This window comes from Microcebus murinus, chromosome 19 (genome assembly GCF_040939455.1).
Source record: "Microcebus murinus isolate Inina chromosome 19, M.murinus_Inina_mat1.0, whole genome shotgun sequence".
Classification (NCBI taxonomy): domain Eukaryota; kingdom Metazoa; phylum Chordata; class Mammalia; order Primates; family Cheirogaleidae; genus Microcebus; species Microcebus murinus.
Genome location: NC_134122.1, coordinates 8,467,027 through 8,491,340, shown reverse-complemented (window position 1 = coordinate 8,491,340; position 24,314 = coordinate 8,467,027). Strand labels below are relative to the sequence as shown.

Genomic DNA, 24,314 nt, shown 5'->3' with positions numbered 1-24,314 from the left:
CAGCTGCTTTGCAAATAAGCTAGCACTCATATGAAATATACCAAACCCCAACCGGACACTATTGACATTTGCCTGCACAAGGATCTGTTTGCTGGTTGGTGATGATCTCACATGGTGTTTTTCTAAGATAATAAAAGAAGAAGTTGATGCAATGAAGGTAAACATATAGAAAACAATTTCACCTTTCAAGAGTTTGCTCTGGCTGGAGGATTTGAAATGCTTCCTTTAAAAATTGAACTGTTATTCATTGAGCTCAGCCTGATTCCCCTTGGCAAGAGGCATTTCTGGAAAATTCCAGGCCTCCATCCTCACCTGTGCTACAAGGCGATTATTCCTTTTGTGGTCATAGGAATCCACTCTGTAAGGCCAGGTCTACAGGGCTCCGCATGCAGACAGTGGCTTGGGGCTGTGTGGACCGTCTCATCTGTTCACTCTGATCCTAGGCTTCCATGCCCAAGGTCACACCCCAAACCTTGTAATTTGCCCCGGGGCTTGTCCCTGCAGGAGCATGTGTGTAGAGGCTCTGGAGTATCTCCTGGTCATGTGGAGCGCTGCTAGCGGTGGGGCTGGTGACTTCTCTGAACAGAAGAAGTGGGCGACCACAGAGGGGTTGACTAATTTTGAGGTCTGATTCCTCTGAAAGCCAGGGCCCTAGGAACCTCCAGGTAAACAACCCCCCAACTACACTGAATTACCCAGTTGAATTTTAGGGGGAAACTCTTAATGTGGGGGAAAATGCGCAAACATGCCTTTTGGGGGCAGGGTGCATGGGGCAGGGACGCTGCCATAGCATGCACTTGTTCTGAGGTTGTGGGGCTGGAGGCTGCAGGGGAATGGCACTAGGCGCGTCACAGAAACGTAGGCTGGGTATCGTCGACTCATGCCAGGAGAAAGTCATCCCTCCCTCGTTCCTGGTGACGCTCTCGAGGGTGCTGGAATGCCCGCCTCACCTCACTATTACCTGCCAATCTCCCTTTTAAACTGGAGAGAGCTGGCCTCAGGCTAAGAACTTTGGGCAGGCAACAGTATCCAGCCAGAGTTTAAATAACGCGGTTTTTCCTTTTGTCTTGTTCCATGCATTATTTTTTTTGTATTTATGGCAAATGATGCTGATTTTCCACTGATAATAGTGATGTAAAGTGTCATTTTTAAAGTAAATGAACTTAATTTTTTTTTTTCTTTTGAGACAGAGTCTCACTCTGTTGGCAGGGCTAGAGTGCTGTGGTGTCAGCCTAGCTCACAGCAACCTCAAACTCCTGGGCTCAAACGTTCCTCCTGCCTCAGCCTCCCAAGTACCTGGGATTACAGGCATGCGCCACCATGCCCTGCTAGTTTTCTTTCTATATATTTTTAGTTGGCCCAATTAATTTTCTATTCTTTAGTAGAGACGGGGTCTCGCTCTTGCTCAGGCTCAGGGTGGTTTCGAACTCCTGACCTTGAGCAATCCTCCTGCCTAGGCCTCCCAGAGTGCTAGGATTATAGGTGTGAGCCACCTTGCCCGGCCTGTTTTGTTTTGTTTTGTTTTGTTTTAAGTGAATTGATTTACAGAAAGGCTTAAGCTAATTACGTTAGGAGTGGTGTGTCAATCTGGCAAAAATGCTGAGGGCGGCAGGGGAAAGTCTGACTTGTGGGAAACGGTGGCATAGGCTTGTGAGTTTCAAATGTGACTGCCTGTGCAGTGATTGCCTGGTCACCTGCACAGTTTGTTGAAATGCAGATTCTGGTCAAGCGAGTCTGGAGTGAGCCCGAGAGCTGCCCGGGCTGCCGGCAGGGAGTGGCGGGAGTGTAGGATGTAGGGTGTGTTGGCAAACATCTGGGTAAACTGTTGTCTCCTTCCTCTCTCTCCTGCCCTCTCTCCTTCTTCCAGACGAATAAAATTGGGGGAACCAAATCCTTCCAAAAGGCAAGCCTCTGTCATTTAAATTCTAATCAGATTTTCTATAAGTGCATTTTACTTCCAAGCTCGCAAGGCAAGCATAATCATTTTTCCCTTAGGGATTAAGCCAGGCCATCCCATCCCATAAATTGTGCCCAATCAGTCTGTGCAGATGCAAATGTCCCTCTGGGGTCTCTGCCACCCCAGGGCAGGCAGCTCAGCGGGAAAGTGAGATCAGAGCCATGATATCAGGGCTGGGGGGTCTTGATGAGCCAGACATGCCAGAATCACAGCCTTGATCGGGGTGGCACAGACAAGTCCCTTTCTCTGCCTCCTGCTAAGGACTCCCACCCCATGTGCTGTAAGGTTTCTTATGATCGGAGGCGGCAAATGAGGGGAGATGTGAAACAGGTAGGGTGGGTGACTGCCAAGGAGAGGAGCAATGCGGTGGCCAGGGAAGGGACTGGATGGTCACTTTCTATGCTGGACTCTCCAAAAGTCATGGCCGATCACCTCAGCCGCCTCCTAACTGGTGGTCACTGTCCCCAGCCAGACCTCGCTCCTGAACTTGCCTCTTCTCTCCAGCTACACACGCCACGTCTCTGCCTGCATTTCTCAAGGACCAGCTCCAGAAATTTCACTCTCCTGCCTGCTCCCACCGAAGCCCTCCCCATCTCAGTCGGTGGCTCCAACTTCCCCATGCTTCCAGGTGCTTCCAGGGGCTCCTACTTCCAAGTGCTCAGTCCTGAACCTTGGAGTCCACCTGGGCACCTCTCTACTCTCCCGCCCACGTTCACTCCATCCGCAAATCCGGTTGGTTCTACCCGCAGAAACTCATCACTGCTCACCGCCTGCTCTCCTTCCCCCTGCCCCTGCCCCGTCGGCTTTGACACGGCCCCTCTGGGGTCTTTCCCACTTTCGGGGCCAGCTGATGAGCTGGCAGCTGGTTTGGAGGACATTCAATCCTTGAGCAGGCCAACAAGATTTACAGAGGAAAAAGGTTCAATTGCTTTAGAGCAGGGATCCTCAAACTTTTTAAACAGGGGGCCAATTCACTGTCCCTCAGACCGTTGGAGGGCCGTTGGAGAGTGCGGCGCACATTCCACACATGCGCACTGTGGGCCCCAGACGAGTCGGCTGCTAAGCAGGACAGGCAGTGGCAGCAAAAAACACCCAGCGGGCCGGAAAAATGTCCTTGCTGGGCCGCAAGTGGCCGGTGGGCCATGGTTTGAGGTCCCCTGCTTTAGAGTATTCAGAAAACCTTGGGAGTTTAGCTGGGAATAGCACATGACAGACTCTGTTTGGGAAACACCAGCCAGTACCCAAGGGGCCGGGTCACTGTCTTCCCCTAGGTCGGGCTGGGTGTGTCCTGCTGCTCTCATGAGAATTTCTCGGTACCCCTCAGCTCTGTCACCCTAGCACCTCATGTGACGCGTGGTGCATGGTGAGTTCTAAGTGAATGCAGGTTTAAATCAGAAGGTGTTGAACTCGGCCCACATATTATTTGGCCTTCACATTTTTCTTTGAACAGCTTTATTTATATTCGATGCACAATTAGCTGCACGTATTTTGAGTGCACAATTTGAGAAGTTTTGACATATGTATGTCATGAAGCCATCACCTGATCAAGGTAGTGACTGTATGTATCAGACCAAAAGTTCCTTGTGACATTTTGTCATCTCTCCTGCCTTCCTCCCCCACTTCTTCGCACATAATCACTGGTATGTTGTCTGTCACTATAGATTGCTTTGCATTTTCTAGAATTTTGTATAAATGGGGGACATACTGTAGGGACTCTGTTTTAAAGTTGGCATCTTTTCCTCAGCATAATCATTTGGAGAGTCATAGTTTCCTCCTCCTTATGGCAGAGCAGTGTGTATTACATGGATAGATTGTGTTACATGTGTTACGTGTGTACATGCATGTACACATACATGTATATACATGTGTTACATTGTATGGGCTATGTGGATAGGTCACTACTTATCCATTTACCTGATGACAAAGATTTGGGTTGTTTCCAGTTTGGGGCTGTTACAAATAAAGCTGATATGAACATTGGTAAATAAACATTTTTTAAAACTGTATGTGCATTCTCGTAGTTTAAAAAAAATTGTTTAAAAAAAATGGAGATTTCACATAACAGTTCAGATTTCTACCATCTCTTCAAAAATTGGTAGCTCCAGCAATTCAGAGCCCACAGTTCTACCCGGGAACAGCCCAGAGGCTGCTGCCTGTCTTTGGACTGGGTCGGGGGCTGCAGTCTGCCCCGGGCCCCCCACCCACTGTTACTGCCCACCTCACTGGCTGGCTTTACTGGCTGGGTTCCTGCAGGCCTGTGCATTTGTACCTTCTGCTCCCTGTGTCAGAGGAAATCCAAGGAAGCAGATGGAGAAAACAGCCAGATGTAGGAAGCGTTTAACCGGAACATAGAGGGGCTATGAATTTTAACGTTGAAAGGCTTTGTTTTTATTCTGAAGTTTCTTTGAGGTTTTGACTTCCAATCAGCCATTAGCATCAGCAAAACCACCCCTTCCCGGGCAGGCCTGGAGCGGGGAGGGACAGCGTCTGAGGGGTGAGGGCTCCCGCTGGTGATCGAGGCCCCAGTGCCTGCTGCCAACCCCCTGTCTGTCCAGGGCGGTCTGGAACCCATTGTGGAGTGGGAGATGCTGCTGTGCTCAGCAAGCCGCCAATGCCTTCCAGCCCCGGCGCCTGCAGCCAGCTCCTGCCCGCCAGGAAGTGGAGCCAGCGGCCTGGCCGGGTGCTGCCCTGCCTCGCTCTCTTGCACACTCAACACCACCCAGTCCTGGGAGAAAGCGCCTCTCTTTGCAAGTTCTCTCTATCAGCCTTTCTGATTAGTCTCAGGGAGCAGGACTGCCGGTGGTGCTAATCTGGCTTTAGCACCTCTCTTTCACTCCCGGCCCCCTTTCCAACAAAGGCATCCAGCCTCGGGCTTAGAAACTTGGGAAGACAACAGTTTCTAGTTAGAATTAGTAACTTCTTTTTCCTATTTTCTCCACTGTTAACAGTGCTCTCTATTCACGGAAAAGGATACTGATTTTTCATTCGTGGCAATGATAGAACAATTTCATTTCAAATGCATATGTTAAAGGCTGCAACGGGGGTTGATTTAAAGAAAAATACGAAAATAATTGTAGAGATGGTATGTGGGGCTGGGAGATATGATGACGTGCTGCCCGGTGACCGAAATTTGGGAACGTCGAAAGAAAAACTTTAGACAAATTAAATTGAGCAGAGTTTGATTGAGCAAAGAGAGATTCGAGAATCAGGCAGCTCCCTGAACCAGCACAGGTTCAGGACGACTCGTGGGGCCGCCATGTGGCTGGGGAATGTTTATGGAGAGAAGAAGGACAGTGACGTACGGACAACGGAAGTGAGGAGCAGACGAGCTGGGTTGGTCACTGCTGGTCACTTGCCTTATGCGAACACGGTTTGGACAGCTGGCCGCCTGTGATTGGCCGGAACTCTGCGAGGGGTCCTAGAGCAGGCTGTGGTCTGTGTGCACGTCCAGCTAGTTTCCAGGTCACTGTGTATACGGAGAAACTTAAAATATGTAAGGAGGCAGCTTCAGGCCCAGCGGCATGTAACAGGGACCGCTGGCAGGACCGTCACCCTGAGTCAGTGCAGGTGGCTCATGATGGGCAGCCTTGGTACGAGGGTGACAGCCACGCTTTAGGGAAACGCACCGCACCGTTGTAGTGTGCAGCTAAGGGAGCAGCCACATGCCTAGGTGCAGGGGTGACCAGGTTTCAAGGGCAGTTTGACCAGACACTGACTCTAGAATGACACCCCTACCCCATGCAGGCACCCAGGCACCCAGGGCTGCTGTGGGTCCCTGCTCTGGTGTGGCCCTCGCTCCGCAACCTGCATGTCCATGGAGGCTGAAGCCTGAGCAGCTCCTCAGTTGTCAATCGAAGGCGACCGTTGTCCCCCTGGGGACGTTTGGCAATGTCTGGACACATTTTTGGTTGGTACCGCTGGGTGACGGGGTGCTCCTGGCATCCAGCGGGGAGCGGCCAGGGAGGCTGCCAAACAGCACAGCACAGGACAGCCCCCACAACACGACGCTTCGGCCCAAATCGCACTCGGGAGCTGAGGAATCTTGCTTTAAAGGAATTCTGGGCACCAGCCAGAAACAGGAGGGGACTGTTTCAGGGGGCAGAGGACCTCCGGAATCCCTCAGGTCTGGACTGGCAGACTGCTGGGGTGAGGTCCAGAGCTGAGGAGGTCGCTGGCAAGTGCAGGGAGTTGGAGGACCAGGCAGGAGCGGGGTGTAGGATGAACAGGGTCAGCACCGGAGGGGCCGCACAAATGAAGCTGTTTCGAGCTCATTTCGTGAGGACCACCTGTACTCAGGTGATTATTACAATACTTCCCTCCTCCCACTGCTGGCACCGGTTGGTGATAGCCCATCAAATGCCTTGTCCAGAAGCCCTGGGCGGGGCAATCCCTGGGACTGGTTCCTGCGGAGGCGAGAACATAACACGCAGCCTGGCAGGGGCGGAGGGTTACTGCGGCATCGCCTGGGTACAGGTATGTCCTGGCAGTTTCCTAATTTCTTCCAAGTTATGACTTGTCCGCCTCTGGGTCCTTGTCCACTGGCTGGCTTGGGACCTGCTGCCCGGCCTCGCCTGCGCTCCGAGCTTTGGCATCTGCTTGCCTGCTCCAGGTCCGGCTTCCCCTTCCGTCTTCTCGGTCCCCATCCTGGCCGTGTTCGGTTCTGGCTCTAGCACTTCCTGGCAGTGTGACTGACCAACATCAGGTTGCTCCACCTCTCTGTGCCTCAGTTTCTTCCTCTGTCAAACGGGAGCAGTGATGGTTGGCAAGCAGCTGTTTTGGGAAAAGAGCAGCAGTGCCCATCACTTAGCAAGCGACGGATGGATATTAGCTGTGAAAATGGTACAAAGCCGTGGTCTGCTGTCTGACCTGCTAAAGTGTGTGAAAGAACCTTGCATCTGGGTTGAGTTTAGGTGCAACTCAGGGGTCTTGGGAAAGCCACTCACCCTTGTGAATGACAGTTTCCTAATCTAGAAGAAAGGAATAATCCTACAGCTGTGAGGAACAACGAAACAGTGAGCGACTCTCAGCCAGTGCCACATTACCGTCCCCCAGATGCCTGGGTCCCCCCTCTAGAAATTCTGATTTAATTGGCCGGGGTGTGGTCTATAACAGCTTGTAAAAGCTCCCAGGTGATTCTAATGGGCTGCTCAGGATGGAGAACAGAGCCAGGGCTCTCGATCCACATGGCCTGGGAATTTGTTAGAAATGCACATTTTCAGGCTCGACCCGGGGCCACTGAATCTCACTGCAGTGGGGCCCAGGGATCTGGGTTTTAATGAGCCCTCCAGGTGTATCTCCCAGGTGTCGGCAGGCAACACATGTTTCGTTCCCTCTTCCCTCCCTCCCATGGCAGATGTGCACGTAGCACGTCCTCTGTGCTGACTCTGAGTTAGGAGCTGGGGATACCACAGTGAACGAGAGCCAAGGTCCCCGCCCTCGGGGGCTGAGGTTCCAGTGGGGGAGATAGATTTAAGAAAATAAGCAAAGACATAATTAAAAATCGTATTGAGTGTTAAAGAAGGGGACCCTCAAAGGCCTGAGACGGTGGATTGCTATGAAAGTTGACAGGCGCATGCCAGCCTCTCCTCCGGGGGGCCTCTAGCCTCTTCCAAACCACTCCTGAACTTTCAGGACCCCTGACCTCAGACAGCCTCTCAGCAGCTGACACTTGTACCGGGCTGGCCTTGCCTGACGGCAGCTGGGCCACCACTTGACAGAAACAGCTGTGAGCCGGGCTTGCTCAATTTCTACCTTCTGGAGTAGTGTTAGCAGTTCCCAACCAGGAGGAATTTGCTCCCTACTGGCATTTGGCAATGTCTGGGAGACATTTTCGTTTGTCACAATTGTTGCAAGGGGGTGCTACCGACATACAGCGGGGAGAGACCAGGGATGCCGCTAAACACCCCACCCCCCGGCGCACAGGACAGTCTACACAACCACGAAGTGTCCAGCCCAAAATGTCAACGGTGGTGACGAAGTTGCAAGTCCCAGCTCTGGAGCATTCATGACCCGAATTCCTGGCTGGGTCCCTTTTTAGTGCTTCTCTCCTCGCTCCTAGGCTTAGCTGCACTTGAAAACCTTCCACCATTTGACCAGAAAGAGGATTCCAAGCTGCCTTCCCCCTTCTCGAGTGGGGGAATCTGAAGCGAGCCAGGCATCTCCTTGGAAACTCCTTGGCTTTGTGCACTTTGGAAAACAATAAATTTGCAAGGTTGCACAAAGCATCCCGAAGCCTAAAGCCTGCTGGAACTGCTAAATCCATTTTTCCCCCCACATCAAAAATAATTTCCTGGCCTTAGGGCCTTTCTCCACTGTCACAAGACAAGACGCAGGCAGATAGTTTTGCATGGCAAACAACCCCGCCAAACACGTCCCCCCTCTAAAGCGGAGGGGTGGATTTCTATTCCAGACAGGAATATCGGGACACTTTTCCGCTGAGCCAGGGTTCGTTTCATGCGAGGCAGAGCTGGCGATTGCCTCGTGCACCCCGTGCATGGCCAGAGACCGTTCCTGGTGCTAACCCCACTCTTCCCGCACCGGGGGTGCTGGGCCGGGTTGCGGTGGGTGAGGTTTGCCCCCAGCTGTTCCTCCAAAGGACGAGAGTGGATGACTGAGGCCGAGTTTGCTGTTCTGCTGCAAACAGAAGGAGAAAGAAGGAAGGATTTATCCAACAACAAAAGACACATTAGCCTGACTGTGTGCAGCCTGCGTGCGTTCCAGGGGCTTTACTTAGGTTAACCAATCTTCCCCTCCGAACTATGGAGAAGGGACTATTAGCCTTGTGTTACAGATGAGGAAACTGAGGACAAGAGATTTGCCTAAAGGCCCTGCCAGGATGTAGCTTACCCCAGCTCGTAAAAGGCAGAGCCAGGATTTTAACCGAAGTCTTGCTGTGGGTTAAAACGACATCTGCCCCACCCCACACCCTGATGATAATAGGTCAACATCTACAGCAGTGGTTCTCAAACAAGGCGATTCTTCCCCCTGCCCCGGACATTTGGCAATGTCTGGAGACATTTAATTGTCACGAATGGAGGCATGTGCTCCTGGCTGTTGGCATCCAGTGCGTAGAGCCTGGGGATGCTGCGAAACACCCTGCAGCTGCAGGACAGCCCCCTGCAGTGGAGAATTACCCAGCCCCGAGCGTCGACAGTGCCCAGGTTGAGAAACCCTGGTCTCCTGGCGTGAAGGTTCAATTTTAAAAAAGAGAAAGGGAAAGAGGTAGTAAACAGGTGGATGGTTAGGCAGACGGACGCATGGATGGAGAGTATGGGCTGGAGAAGCCCGGAGCTGCAGAGTGCTTGCTGGGTGCTGGCCACCGCGCTAAACCGTGACATTTAGGGTGACCTAAATCAGGAGGTACTATTATCACCTCCTTTATACAGATGGGGAAACGGAGGCACAGAGAGGTTCCAATTGCTCGACAGTGGTGGTGCTGGCATTTGGACAGAGGCTGATGGCTCTCAAGCCTCTTTCTAGGAGGTTCTTCCTGAGTTTAGTGGGGTGGGCAGGCTGGAATCTGAACACTCCCAGCCTCTCGTCATTCTGCACATTCCGTAAGTCATCAGGTCCACCCCACTTTATCTTGTGGACACTCTCGGGCCATTCCTTCTGCGCCGCTTCTCTCACCCCAGTGTGGCCGCCTGTCTCTCCGCTTTCCTCGTCTCCTCCCCTGTCCCTTCCCCAAAGGCAGCCAGCAAGGTCTGCCTAAAACTACAAACCCAACCATGTCTTTCTCCCGCCTTAAAACTTAAATGTGCATGTGAATCACCCGAGGCATTTGTCAAAACGTAAATTCTGTTCGCGGGTCCGAGACTCCGCGTTTCTAACAAACTCTCAGCGTCCAGTGACACTGGTGCACGGACCACACTTTGAGTGGCAAGGCGCCGGAGAAAGTGTCCTCTTCTCTGGACACCAGAGACCCAGAGGAGCAGCAGACTTGTATGAGATGGGCAGCTCTGAGGGATCATGATTTCCTCTGGGATGGTTTAGAGCAGACTAAGGGCCCCGAGGGTCAAATCCCAGTGCCCCCCACCTATTTGTGTAAATAAAGTTTTATTGGAACTTTATTGGAAATAAAGTTTCCATGGAAACATATGGGTGTGGCCGTGTTCCATATGTCTCTGTCTGCCTTTGTGCTGTCATGGCCAAGTTGAGTAGGCTGTGTATGGGGACTTCCTGCCATCTAAGTGGGGTGGACTTGACTAATTAAAAACAACACACACACACACACACACACACACACACACACACACACACACACAGCCGTTCACACTTGCTGATAACAGTCTCAGGTTGAATCTTGGAGGAAGTGGCTCTGGACACAAATAGAGCATGTCACCTGGCCCCGCAGCACCTGCAGCACCCTAACTAGTGAGGGGGCAACAGGCTTCGAGTCCCCATTTCCTGGATGAGGAAGTCGGGGCCCAGAGCACTTGAGGGCTCTGAGTTGCATATGGGCTTCACAGCTGGTTTGTGTTAGGACTGGGACAGGAACCGGGTCTCCTGTTACCCTACCCAGGGCTTCTACTCCCAGGACGCCCCACACAGGGGCCTCGTGGCTGGGAGCTCTGTCTGGGGTGGGGGTCAGGCCAACAAAAAGAACTTTAGTTCTGCCAAAGGTAGGGGAAGTGGCCAGAGACCCTCCCGCCACCTGCCTTGGGCTGGGCCCCTCTTAGACCCACGTCCCAAAGGCTGAGGAAGAGGATGACCATCTTCCGTCTCACAGGCAACCCCTGTCCTGACCCATTACGCCCGAATAAGTGGGTTGACGCAGGCTGTGGTGTTGGTGCGAGTGGGTTGCAAGTGGGTTGATGTGAGTTCTGTGCTGGGGGTCGGTGGTCTGCCTCTCTCCAGCTATGCGACAGCATCGTGTTGCTTAATGTCCCTGAATGTCATCTGTGACGCAGGGAATTGGATTAAATGATTCTAAAGGTAGATTCCTTTTGGATAAAAAAAAAAAAATAGTATGGGTTTGGGGGGTAGTAGAGGCAAAAGTGAATTTCTTTTTTAAGGTGAAACTTACATAACATAAAATGAACGATTTTAAGGCAAACAATTCAGCGCCGTTTAGTACACTCACAGTGTCGTGCAGCCGTCACCTCTGTCTGGTTCCAGGGCAGTTTCATCAGCCCCAAAGGAAATCCTGTGCCCACTGGAGTGCGAGTTCCCCAGACCTCACCCATTTATCTTTCGTCTTTATGTTACAGTAACACCTGCAACAAGCACACAAGCATTTACTTATTAATAATAGTTTTCTTACTTTGAACCTAGATGCATTGATGTGTTTTCTCCACAATGGCTTCATTAAAGCTTTTTTAAAAAATTGGCCGGGTGCAGTGGCTCACATCTGTAATCACAGCACTCTGGGAGGCCGAGGTGGGGGGATTGCTTGAGGCCAGGAGTTCAAGACCAGCTTGGCAACACAGTAAGACTGCATCTTTAAAAAAAAAAAAAAAAGATCAGTCAGATATGATGGCTTGTGCCTGTAGTCCAGCTACTCCAGAGGCTGAGGCAAGAGAATCGCTTGGGCCCTGTAGTTCAAGGCTGCAGCGAGCTGTGATTGTGCCACTGCACTCTAGCCTGGCCAAACAGAGCAAGACCCCGTCTCAAACAAACAAACAAAAAAACCCCAAAAACCCTTTTTAAAAAATTGAAGTATAACATAACACAGTAAAGGACATGACTGCATTAATCTTTTTCTAAAATTTTTAGTTTTAGTTATGGATGCATAATACTTGTGCATATTTATGGGGTACAGGTGATATCTGACTACCTTAATCTTGTGTACAGCTTGAATCTGATTTTTACATATATGTGCCTGTGTGTAGCCACTACCTAGCTCAGTGGCTCTTAATCAGGGCAGTTTGGGTCCTCGGGGACATTTAGCAAGGCGGTTGTCATGACTTGGGCGGTGGAACATCCTACAATGCACAGGACAACACCCGCCACACAGAAATTTCTGTTCCCAAATGTCAGTAGATGCCGAGGTTAGGAAACCCTGTCCCAGATCAAAGTCTAGGACATTTCCAGTGCTGGGAGCCTTCCTCATCTTACCCTTCCTTTACCTTTCTGTTCTGTTTGAGCCCTCAGTGAGTTGGATGTTGCACCCCACAATGGACATTCCCACTCAGCCCATCAATTCAAATGTTAGCCTCTTCCAGAAACACACTCATAGACACACGGAGAAATAATGTTTTACGACCTATCTGGGCGTCTCTCTTGGCCCAAACAAGTTGACATGTAAAATTAAGCATCATACATATTATCTCATTTAGTCTTCACAACAACACTGTGGGCAAATTATCATTATGCTAGTTTACAGACAAAAGAATGAGGGCCTTGCAGTGTCTGCAGCTAGACAGGGCTCAATAGATGCTGGGTACAGATTGCACGAGGCACAGAGAGGTTGTGGTCCATGCAAAGTCACACAGCAGGTAAGAGCAGCGGCTGGAATTTGAACCTATGGCTATGTGACTGCGCAGAGGCTCAGGGAGATGAAGTGACCTGTCCCTGGATGCGTCATCAGCGTGTGGGAGGCCTAGGATTTCCCCTCGCCAGTCTCGACTGGCAGGCAGCCTGCCATGTGCAGAGCACAGAGCTAGGGGCTGGGAAAGGGAGTGAGGTGAGGCCCCCCTCTCTCTCTCTCACCACCCACTTCCCAACAGAGTTCCTGCTCCAGGGCAGGGCTGGGCAGGAGGCAGGGCTGGATGCCAGTGGCAGGGTGCCAAGACTCCTCCCATGGGGTGACCCCCTGAGCCAATCCCCAGCGGCCCCGCCCAGCTGCTAGCATGAGCCAGGCTGTGCCCCACAAGCCTCCTTCTCCTAGTTCTCAGGCTTTGTGGGAACAGAAAGGTTAACATGCTGAGGAGCAGGCCTATGGTGGGGGCTCTGGGACCCAGGGAAGCCCCTCTTAGCTTGGGGACCCGGCAGAGAGATGCCAGCTGTGCGTGCATATGTGTGCATCTCTGTCCCTGTTTATACGAGAGATCACTCTGCTGGCCGGGGAGGTGGGGGACAGGCCGTGTCTGTCTTGTGGCACATTCCAGGACATGTTTATGGAAGAAATGCGTGCACTCTGGGAAGAGCTGGGCACGCCACCCTTGCTCTGAGCGTGACCATAAAGGTGTCTGTGTCTTGCCAACTCTGTACGCCGGGGCAGCGAAGGCTGTCACTCGCCCGCTCAGATTTGCAAGGCTCCGTCTCCCGGGCCCTGTGCTAACCACGCTGCTGGGTTGCCTCACCAAGCCTCCCCTCCACCTGTGGACTGGGAACGATTGTGACCCCTCCTGTACTGGAAAGGCTCAGGGAGTGGAGGACACTTGCCCAAGGCCACCCAGCTCGGACATGCTGGAGCTGGGATTCAGGTAGACCCAGGCGTCTGGGGCCAATGTCTCTGCACTGTCCTCTTAAACACCCCACGGTGTATATTCGCCAGGGAGCGAGCGTTCAGTGAGCGCCCACTGATAGGACAATATATGCAAAGCCTTAGAAAAGTGTCTGGCACACCGTAAGCACTACTTTAAGTGGCATATGTTGTTGTTGTTATTATTATTATTTACTCTGATCCAGGCATCGATTTGATGTAGGCATTGGGGATTCAGAAATGAGCAAAACAGACGGAAACCTAGCCCGGAGGGAGAGTTTACTTCCTGGTGGGGGAGATGAACAATGGAATTAGTGAGTGAACACAGCATGTCAGGTGCAAGGAGGTGAGAGGAAGGAGCAGGGACGCAGGCGCTGGCAGGGCTCGCTGGTTTGGGGGCTGCGATCGAAGTGGGATGGGCAGGGAAGGCCTCCTTGGCATCTGTGCCACAGCCTGAGGGAGGCGAGGGAACGACCATGCGGCTACCTGAGGCAAGACCCACCCTCGTGGCTGTGTGTGGCCAGTCCTCTGCATCTGACACTGCCCGGTCACTGCCACCTTTCACTCGTCCATCTCCATGGCCGTGGGCGCCCGGGTGGCTGCCAGGTACACGCCCACCGTAAGCAATACTGCACTGGATGCCCTGGACGTGCGAGTTCCCCGGCGGTCCCGGGTGTCGGTTTCCTACCAGACACGCCCAGGAGTGGACTCGCTGGGACGTGCGGCTCCCGGATTCGATCCTGTGGTGTCAGATTGCTCGCCGGAAAGCTGTGTCACTGTTGTCTTCCTCCAGCTCGGGACGCAGGTCCCCTTTACCCCTCCTTGGCGCTGCAGTCCGGGCTGCTCTGTCCCCTGCCCACGCGGCGGTCTGCCTCCCGGCCCTTGGGGGGGGCGGTCCTCAAACTTCTGGAAGCCGAGTCATTGCACCCTGGGATTTCTGGAGGTGCACAGGACTTCGGGACCCGGGTGGACGGCAGGGGCTGGCCCCCAGTCCGAGCTCCTGTGGCTTGTTTTTTCTCCCTCCTAACGAAGACGACTTTGGCCGCTGGTGACGCAGGCTGGGCGAGAGGTCCCGGGAACGTTTTCTGGCAGAGAGCACACCTGCCTAGGCAGATTAGCCTCGCGTGTGAGTCGTTAGTCAGCTGTAGGTGGCCGGTTCTGGAAAACCCCTACCTTTCTGGAAAACCCTCAGGCGGCCCCCTTAAGCAATGCCAGCAGAGCGGGGAAGGCTGGTGGAGAATCAGGCATCCTGGGTTCCAGCCTAGGGCCTGAGAGGCGGATGGGGAGGGAGCGGGCTGCACGGTGGCCTCTGCCCCTCAGCGTCCTCCTTCCAGGGCCACCTCGGTTCTCTCTCACCTGCATTGTGGGCGTACCTGGGACACACCCAGCGTGACACCGGGTTTCCCAAAGGCAGTCACTCCTGGGCCCCCTTCCCGCTCTTGCCTGCTCCACGTGCCACCTGCTTAGTTACTTACTTACTTTGTGTTTCTGTTTAAATCAAACCACTGTAAAGCTTTAAAAAAAATACATTTGCTTAAAAGAGGCACTTTATGTCGCTTTGGTGAGTGGAAACCAGCCTTGTTTGCCGTGAGCAGGTGGCTGGGAGGCGACGGGAAAGCAGAGCAGACGGCTCAGAGCTGCTCCTCGCCAGCCAGGCGCTAGAGGGACAAATGACAAGCCGGCCGCATGCGGGACCTGGCTCCTGGAGCAGTCAGAGGGTTTGAAAGAGGCCTGAGAGGAGGTGACAGTCTCAGTGTGCTCACCTAACGTCAGGGCATGGCGCTGGGACCTTTGGTATGGGATAGGGCTGGTCCCAGGACGAATGATCCGCGTGAGGGGCTTGGCGCAGTGCCGGCCTGGGGTAAGCGCTTGATAAATGGTCGCGCCCGCCGTGGCTGTGTCCTTGTCCCCTGCTTGCCTGGGGGTCCCAGGAGAGCTGGACGAGGTGCCTCTGTTGTGACGCTGCCTCCCCAGCACGTGCACACACCAGAGGCGAGCGGTCGACGTTGGCGACAGGAGACGGAAGGGACAGGAGCCCCCGTGATGCCACAAGAAAGCGTTTGTCTCACGTCTCACTCATAGCGAGCACTTGTAGGTGCTGTGCAAACGTTTGTTGCGTGGCAGAGCAAACGGAAGACCGCAAAGCCCGCCAGCGTGTGGACTCCGAGTAGGGGCTTTGCCGTCTGTTCTGCGAGCTGCTGGGGCTTCTGCCTGGAACAGTGCTCGGCGCTAAGCAGGTGCTCAATGAACGTTTGTTGGGCGGATGCCTGAAACGGTGACTCTGTAAATGAATGCGTGAATGAATGAGGAAACGATCGAGCACGTGAGTGAGGGGCAGTCTTTCTCCAGACCCAGGAGACAGGGCTTCTGTGGAGTTTCAGGCCCCCAGTGCAGGCTGGCCAGGCCCTGAGCCGGGGACCAAGTGAACTAGAGAGAGGCTCTGGTCGCTGGTCTCGGGCATCTCTGGCTTCCCCTAGCAACACCCTGGTTGCTAGGGAAGAGGAGCATCCCGGGAGCTGCGGTGAACGGGCTCAGGGTGGGCGGGGCTGGTGGGTACCACTGGCAGCTTCTTACGACCAGCTGAACCCTCAGCAATGTCCCCCCAACCCCGGCAATAGGCTCCCCAAGTAGGGACCCCTAGATGGCAGGGCTGCTTTCCACAACAGGATGAACACCGGGCCATGTGGCTCCAAGAAGCATTTTTTGTCTAGACTTTATTTTCTTCTAGACCAGGCTGGGGTGGTGCTTTCTGGGCTCCCACTGACCCCCAAAGGGCAAGTTTCTGAGGAACATCCCCAGGGTTCTAAGACAGGTGTCCCCCGCTTGAGTGTTTACAAGCCATTTGCATGCTGGGCAGAGAACATTCTCCCGGGATCACGTATAACCAGCACGTGGTCTGAGTCGCTCGGGGTCTGGGTGGCCTATGAGGGGCCAGGTGGGCTCCAGGTGGGCTACGAAGGAGGCTGGGAAGCCTTGCTCCTGCGTGTCTTGACTCCACCAGTGGGAAACTGAGTCTTGACATATGTATACGCCCATGAAACTACTGCCACAACCAACATAACGAATGGCTCTTTCACCCGAAAGGTTTCCTTATACTTCTTCGTAACCCTCCCTCCTCCCCAGCGACCACCCATTGCAGAAAACTCCTCCTGTTGCCGTAGTTTGCCTTTCTAGAATTGGGATCACACGGTGTGTACTTTGGAGGGTTGGGTCTGGCCCATCCTGTACCTCGAATGTGTCTCGGCCTGTAACTAGGCAAGGCCTTCGAGACTTCCAGCACGAGCCCAGCTGCAGAGGACTGCCACAGAGAGCAACGGGCTCTGGGGGAGCCAGCTTGGGCCACTCCTGGGAAGTCCCCATCCCACGCTCTATAAAGCGCTGTAAACCGGTTTGCATGAGGTGTCTTCGTGGAGTCAAACCTTAGCTCGTGCCAGAGAGGTGACTTATCTCAGTCGGGAGGATTAGGTGAGGCTCCTTGGGCACAGTGCGCTTGAAAGTATTGGCCTTTGAAAAATAGAGTGTGATCGTTCCAATAGCTAATCTCTAATGAGCACTTGGTACGTGCCAGGCGCTCTTGGAGGGCTACGCATGCATTATCCCATTTTATTCTCGTAGCACCCCTCCTGGGTGGGCACTTTACAAGCAAGGGCGTGGATGTGTAACCTGCCCGAGGTCGTACAGGTAATGAGCGGTGATGCCCAGACTTGGCCCCGGGGCGTCCAATTCCTGACTCAGCACGGCTGCTCCCGCCTGCCTCTGGCATGGGTGTGTGAATGGGGAACCCACCACCATTAGAGTATGAGTCCAGGGCCCCTCCAGGGCCTTCTGTTGAAAATTGTTGTCCCTTCCCACTGGGCTAAAATGGAAAGGGTAGACAGTATTGAACAAATGTAGAACAAATGATTCTACATCACATGCAGATTAGCACTCTTTGCTTCTACAGTGCGGTCTGTCTGTCTGTTTGTCTACCTGTCACTCTCTCTTTAGACTTCCATGGTTTTGATGATGGAACTTTCCAAGTAGGGTTTCACTACTGGTGGCGCTGGTGCAGGGGTTTTCCAAGCGGTATTGACTCTCTGGGCAAATGACACTGCTCTCTTCCTGCTCACTGATCACACCAACACGCCCTCTTGGACGTTGGGGGCCGCCGTGGTGGGGTAGGACTTCTGGGCTTGACAGGCACGTGCAGCCTCACCACTGGGCCCTGCAGGTCTGGGCGGGGGTGTCAGCACAGCCTGTCCCCAAAGGATCCTCTCATAGGCGAGGGACACCTCGACAACCAGAACTGCTCTCAGACCAAGGGCCACTAGGTAGCCCTGGGTGTTTCAGTCACAGTGAGGTGACATCCATTCAGTACCCAGTTGTCTCACTTCTGCACGCGTTTATGGTCAGCTAAGCGCAAGATCAGATTCCTTCTGGTCATGAAGTAGGCCGGCATGCCCGTTCTTTATTCATTCTTTTGTTTTTTAGTTTTGCTTTGTTTTTTGAGATAAGGTCTTGCTCTGTCACCCAGGCTAGACAGAAGCGGCATCATCATAGCTCATTGCAACCTCAGACCTCCTGGGCTCGAGCAATCCTCCCACCCCAGCCTCCCAAAATGCTGGGATTACAGGCGTGAGCCCCTGTGCCTGGCCCATCATTCTTTTATTTTTTTATTATGAAAAATGTCAAACACACAGAAGCAGAGAGAATCGTGTAAAAGACTCCCACGGGCCCAACACAAATGCCAGCATCTTGCCGGTCTTGCCTTCGGATTGACCTTTTTCTGATTTTCATTTTATTGTCTGTTGAGGCACAATAGCCTCACGGTCAAGTGCACGGCGTGGCGTGTTTCGGTGATGAAGTTTTGTCTATATTTAAAACTTACGAAACCAGCAGATGAAGACATAGAACATCCCCAGGCCCTGCCCGTCCCGGGTCCGCACTGCCATAAAGTACAGGGCACCTGGCAGCGTCACAGTGGGAAATGTTTCTAAAGATAAATAGAAGACTTTATATTTCTCCCTCCTTCCCTTCCTCATTCCTTCCTTCCTTATTTACTGACCCAATTATTAGGAAGGCAAATCCTGAATTGAAGAGAGAGAGAGAGAGGGAGAGAGAACAACCCAGATTAATTTAGGGAAAATGGCTTTAGAGATTGGCTATTGTTTTGAATTATCTGTGTTAAGCTTAAATGCCTGCCTGCCTCCCTCCCTCCCGTCCTCCCTCCCAGCCTCCCTCTCTTCCTTCTTTGCCTTCTTCCCACTGGTCACTGGCTAACTCTGGTGGATGTCAGAGATCCTGCCTTGGCACTTGCCCGTCCCCGTGTTCAGAGTGTGACGGCGACCAGAGGTGCCCGAAGCTGCTCCTGGGGCGTCTTAGGAGAGGGGGCCCTGCCCACAGGTGTTCGAGGCTGGGGGAGGAGCAGCCTCGGCACCTGACCGCAGGCTGACCGAGTTGCCCTCCGCCCCCTGCACGCCCAAGCGGGAGGAGGCCAGAAGGGCGGGTGGTGGTGACGCCCCTGTGTCCCCCGCAGACACTGCAGGAGATCTTCCAGGCGGAGGACACCATCTTGCTGCTCGAAAGGGCCATCATGGCCAAAGAGTGCCCACTGAAGGTGGCGCAGACAAGGCTGGAGTGCCGGTCCCGTCGCCCCAACGTGGAGCTGTGCAGGGACAGCCCTCAGTACAAGTGAGTGGTGGGGAGCCGGGCAGCCGGGAGGGGAGGGCGGGTCCCGGTCAGGACAGCTGCTCCACAACTCTCCAGTGTTGTAGCGGTGGGCATGGGTGGGGGGTCCTGAGGTCCAGCCCAGGCTGTCCCCCTGCATAGCCCCCCGCCACCGGGAGGCCCACCCTGTGCACGCATCTTCTCACCTGCCTAAACGGGGGCGGTTCCAGAAACGCTCATGCTTCCCTGGACAGCCGGGGCACGTGGCTTCGCTTCCTCCCTCTCAGGCTCCATGAAAGGGGCCTCACTCACGCCGCCCTCCCGGCTACCTCCCCGCCCGTGAGCCCTCAGGATGGCCTCGCCAGGGCCACACGGCAGCTGGGTGGATCCCCTGCGTCCTGCTGAGCTCGGGAGGCTACGTCTGTTGACAGAGGGCTTCTCACTGGGGAGGGGGTGACAAGCTCACGCTAGCCCAGAACGGGGCCCTGTGGCTGTTGGGGGGGGAATCCCTGTGGCTGTGGGGGAGGGGGTTGGAGTGGGAAAATGCCAGGTGAAGCAGCAGCAGGTCATCAGACTCAGAGGTTATTTCCCCATGAATGTGCTGTGTGACCTGGGGCGGATCCCTTGGCCACTCTGTTCCCTTCATGCTAGGGACACTGGAACAAATTACCCCAAAATGTAGCGGCTGGAATGAACCACATCTGTTATCTCAGTTTCTGCAGGCTGGGAATTGGGCAGGCTCCTCGCTGGGTTCAGTGTCTTGGGCTGTCACAGGTTGCAGTCAAGGTGCCAGCCAGGGCTGTGGTCTCATCCCGGGGCCGGACCCAGCCCCGAGCTCACTCACAGTGCTGCCGGCGGAACTCAGTTCCTCGCTGGCTACTGGTCAGTGGCTGCCCTCAGTTCCTGGCCACGTGGGTCCCTCCAGCCTGGCAGCTTGCTTCAGCAGAGCACACAGGACAGAAGGACAAGGACAGCACTGAGAGGGGGGACGTCACCATCTCTTGTAACCTAATCATGGCAGTGGGGCAGCCCATCACTTTTCCCATGTGTTCTTTTAGAAGCAAGTCACCAGGTCCAGCCCACACCAAGGAGGGCCACCCTTGACACTTCCTCCCACGGGCACCCAGGGACATGCTGGCACAGTGGCAAGAGGCTGGGTTCAGCCCCCATCTCATTGGCTCATTCACTTTATAAACCTTGTTATACAGTAATTATGCCACGCACTATGCACACTTGGCTTGCCAGCAGTACTTCTCTTTCAACAAGATACTGATTGGATACCCGCCCCCACTGAAAAGATGGGAAGGACCATCCTTGGGCACTTTATTTCAGCCCTGGCCTACAGCAGGGGAAGTTCACCCTGATGTCTAACTGTAATCCCTCAAGCTGATTTTGAGTTCCATCCCGTTTAGGCCTACTCCCAGGGGAGTTGGAGAGTCAGTTACCCGTATTTTTGTTGAATGGGAAGAGAAACTGAGGGCCAGAGAGGCTGAGGGAGCTGTCCGAGTCACACAGCTCTAAGCCAGGGCTTAACCGGGCAGGGAGTGCAGGTCTTGGTCCAGGGATGGACCCACTGCCTCCATCCTGAGTGGAGACCCCACGAGTTGACGCAGGGAGATGCTGAGAAGACAGCTGTGTGTTGAGAGGAGGAGGAGGGATATTTAAGAGAAAATGCTAGGTGGGTCCTGAAAGATGATATTTGCACAGCCTCAGTTACTGCCTAAGACAGTCATTTAGGAAATGGAAAAGCAGGATGTGTGTTGGGGCAGGGGTAGGAGGCAGGCGGAGGGATCCTGGCTTTGAACTTGAGGGCCTGGCTACCTGCTTCTTGGCCTGCTGTTGGCTTGGGAGGTCTTCGTTCCTGGACATGGGTGCAGCAAGCGGCTGGGCTGGAAGGGGCCCAGGTCCTGGGTGCAGGGCATGGGGGTGGGCTCTCCTGGGTGCAGGGCATGGGGGTGGGCTCTCCTGGGTGCAGGGCATGGGGGTGGGCTCTCCTAGGTGTGGGGCACGGGGGTGGGCTCTTTAGGTGCAGGGCATGGGGGTGGGCTCTCCTGGCTGCAGGGCATGGGGGTGGGCTCTTTAGGTGCAGGGCATGGGGGTGGGCTCTCCTGGGTGCAGGGCACGGGGGTGGGCTCTCCTGGGTGCGGGGCACGGGGGTGGGCTCTTCGGGTGCAGGGGGATGAGGCTGGGCTCTCCCAGGTGCAGGGGGATGCGGCTGGGCTCTCCTGCTACCTCCTTCCCCACTTCTCTCCCTTGGGTGCTCAGGTTGGGCTCCAGCACGTCCTGGGGCAGAGGGCTTGGGCGACCCATTTTACACCCCAGGGAGCTTTCACAGAGCAGGGCTTTTGGGAGCGTCACCAGGTGTGGTCCTGGAGGATCTGCTGCTGCAGGACAAGCTCCCTGCCTCCCCCCCACAGTCATCCCACTAAGGGGGACAGACAGAGAGCAAAGGGACAGAGCAAGCTTGGCTCAGGGGCCTCGGGCGTGCACGTGTGTCTGTGTGTGTCTGTGCATGTTGTGTTTGGGGTGTTTGTGCACAAACGTGTCGGGAACGAGCAGATAACAGGACTCAGGCTGTCTCCCTTCTCCAGTGGCTAAACTGTCCGGTCTGTGCAGTGTCTTCCCCGACCCCATCCCCTGCGTTCCCACCCTTGGGACATCTTTTTCTTCTTCCTCCCACCCGTGGCCTCTCTTCTCCTGACCTCTAATCACCGAAGTCCCATCTATGCCCATCCCCAGAATGAAAGTCCATTTACATGTGAATTTAAATCAATTAAAACTAACCACATTTCAAGTGCTCAGTGGCCACACGTGGCTAGGGCTACCACATTAGACAGCACAGAACTGACGCTTGCGTGGCTGTCGAAAGTTCTGTTGGATGGCGCTGGTGGACCTTTCCAGGCTGCTTCTGCAGCTTGTCTCTCTCCCAGGCTATGTGGGAAGTTCACTCTTGAGTCTAACTCAAGTCCTCCCAGCTTCATTTCCCCCAGTCCTGAGCACAGTTGCATCGTCCCTGCTCCCCAGACTGTGGGACCCACAGCACAGCCAGGCAACCAAGCTACTGTCACAGCCCACCTGCTGTGTCCATTTCCTAGGGCCGCTCTGTAACAAATGACTGCAACGTGGGTGGCTTCAAACAACAGAAATTTATTCTCTCACAGCCCTGGAGACCAGAAGCCTGAAGTCAAAGTGTCACCAAGGTCGCTCCTCCTGCAGACCCTGAGAGAGACTCAGTTCCAGGCCTCTTTCCCAGCGTCTGGGGGCTACAGCGATCCTTGGTGTTTCTTGGCTTGTAGCTGCATCACTCCAACCTCTGTCTCCCTCTGCACTCGGCTCCTGCCCAGTGTGACTCTATCTCAGCCCTCCCTCTCCTCTCTCTTGTATGGAGATCAGCCGTGGGATTTAGGGCCTACATCCAGGATGATCTCATCCTGAGAGTCTTAATTACACCTGCGAACGCTGTATTTCCAAATAACATCACGTTCACAGGCACCGACCGGCGGTTTGGACTTGGGCATATCTCTTTAGGGAACAATCTCCGGCCCACCGTGCCTGGATATCACAACAGCCGCCAAGCTCTCCCCCGCCTCTGCTCTTGCCTCCTTCCACTCTAATCTCGCACCGCAGCCTGGAGGTTGTCCCAGAGCTTGAATCGGGGTGTCAGTCCCCCATTTCAACCTCCTCCCCCCGCCCACCAGCTTCCCACTGCACTGAGAGCAGAATCCAGGCCCCTAAATTTGCACGTGGTCTCTTAGCAAGGCACTCACTGCCCGATTCAGCAGCCACATGTGTCTATTTCACTTACATTATCTGAAACTACATTAAATTTTAAATTAATTTAATTCAGTTACAAAATTCGGTTTCTCAATTGCGTAGCTAAAGGCCAAGTGCTCGTTAGCCCCATGCAGCCAGCGGTGCAGATCGAGACCACTTCCGTCATCACAGAAATTTCTGGAATACATTCCCTCCCGGTCTTCACCTGGCCGGCTCATGCGTCTAACTCACCGAGGAACTGTCAGGGTGTCTTCCTGTGCTCTGTGTCACCATCCCCGTCAATCTCCCTGTCCATTTCCGCCTTCGGGCTCAGCCTTGTCTGGCTGGCTCTACCCGGGGTCCCCCGGTGCCCGGCACAGTTTCCGGGGCACAGTGGGCGCGCACGTATTGAACGGCTGGATGACCTGCACCTTCTCTCTCGTGTGCCCCGCCCCAGGCTCGTGAGCGAGGTGTTCACCCTCGATGACACCCTGCAAACCCTCAAGATGAGACTTCGGGAGACGCAGGACACGCTGCAGCTGCTGGTCATGACCAAGTCCCGGCTGGAGCACGAGCTGGCCATCAAGGCCAACACCCTGTGCATCGACAAGGAGAAGTGCATGGGCATGCGCAAGACCTTCCCCTGCACCCCACGCCTGGTGGGGTACACCTGAGCAGCAGCCGCCAGCCCTGGCACCCTGCTCCGTGTGGGTCTCTCACATGGCACGATGAAATTCAAAAAGGCCAAAAGACAAAGGAAAGTGTCATGTTCTCCCTTTCCTCCCATCATGAAAAAGGTGTATGTTTAGAGCCAAAATAAATGTGCCGAACCAAAGATCCTGCAGCTCATTCCTTGCCGCGGAACAGGCTTTGCGGCAGGCCCTGGGAAGAGGCAGGCTGTGGCCGCCCAGGGATGGCGTGTTGGGGGCGGTCAGCACCCCCGGGGATGGAAGCAGCTGCCTGTCACGCTCTCTCGCTGTCTTTTAACCTGCTTGTCCGTTTAGGAGCACAGTGTAGACCATAGTGTCCCGGGATTGGGTGCTGGAGCTCAGCTCTGTCCCTCAGCTGTGTGGCCCTGACAGCCTTCTCACCTGGGCGTCCTCATGGAGGAAATGAGGCCAAAGGTGCAGGTGATTGTCCGCGGCGTGGGGCAGTGCAAAAAGGTAGGGTTTGGAGGCAGAAGTGCGGGGTTTGCATCCCGGTTTTGACAGGCAGAGTGTTTTAGACACTGCCAGGGGAGAAAAAGGAGGCCAAATCAACTAAGTGTGTGGAGCGGAGGCTGATGAGAGTTAAGAGGAAGCTCTATGAAACAGTGACATTGCCTCAAAAAGTTAAACACAAAACTACCCTATGGCCCAACAATTCCACTCCTAGGTATATACCCAACAGAAATGAGAACAGGGCCAGGTGTTGTGGCTCACGCCTGTAATCCCAGCACTCTGGGGGGGAGACTCACTTATAGGCCAGGAGTTCAAGACCAGCCTGAGCAAGAGTGAGACTCCATCTCTATGAAAGACAGAAAGCCAGGCGTGGTGGTGCACACCTGTAGTCCCAGCTACTCGGGGGGGGGGGAGGAGGATCGCTTGAGCCCAG

At 54.2% G+C, this 24,314-nt stretch overlaps 1 protein-coding gene across 1 annotated transcript in view; it reads left to right on the top strand.

Annotated features, from left to right (window-relative positions):
- The window catches only part of TEKT5 (tektin 5), a 36,667-nt gene extending 13,111 nt beyond the window's left edge, over positions 1-23,556 (top strand). The window contains exons 6-7 of the mRNA XM_012785028.3: positions 18,838-18,992; positions 23,179-23,556. Of these exons, the coding sequence (XP_012640482.1) occupies positions 18,838-18,992; positions 23,179-23,395 (372 nt within the window). The 3' untranslated portion in view covers positions 23,396-23,556. The remainder of the gene's footprint in view (positions 1-18,837; positions 18,993-23,178) is intronic.
- Positions 23,557-24,314: the final 758 nt, after the last annotated feature.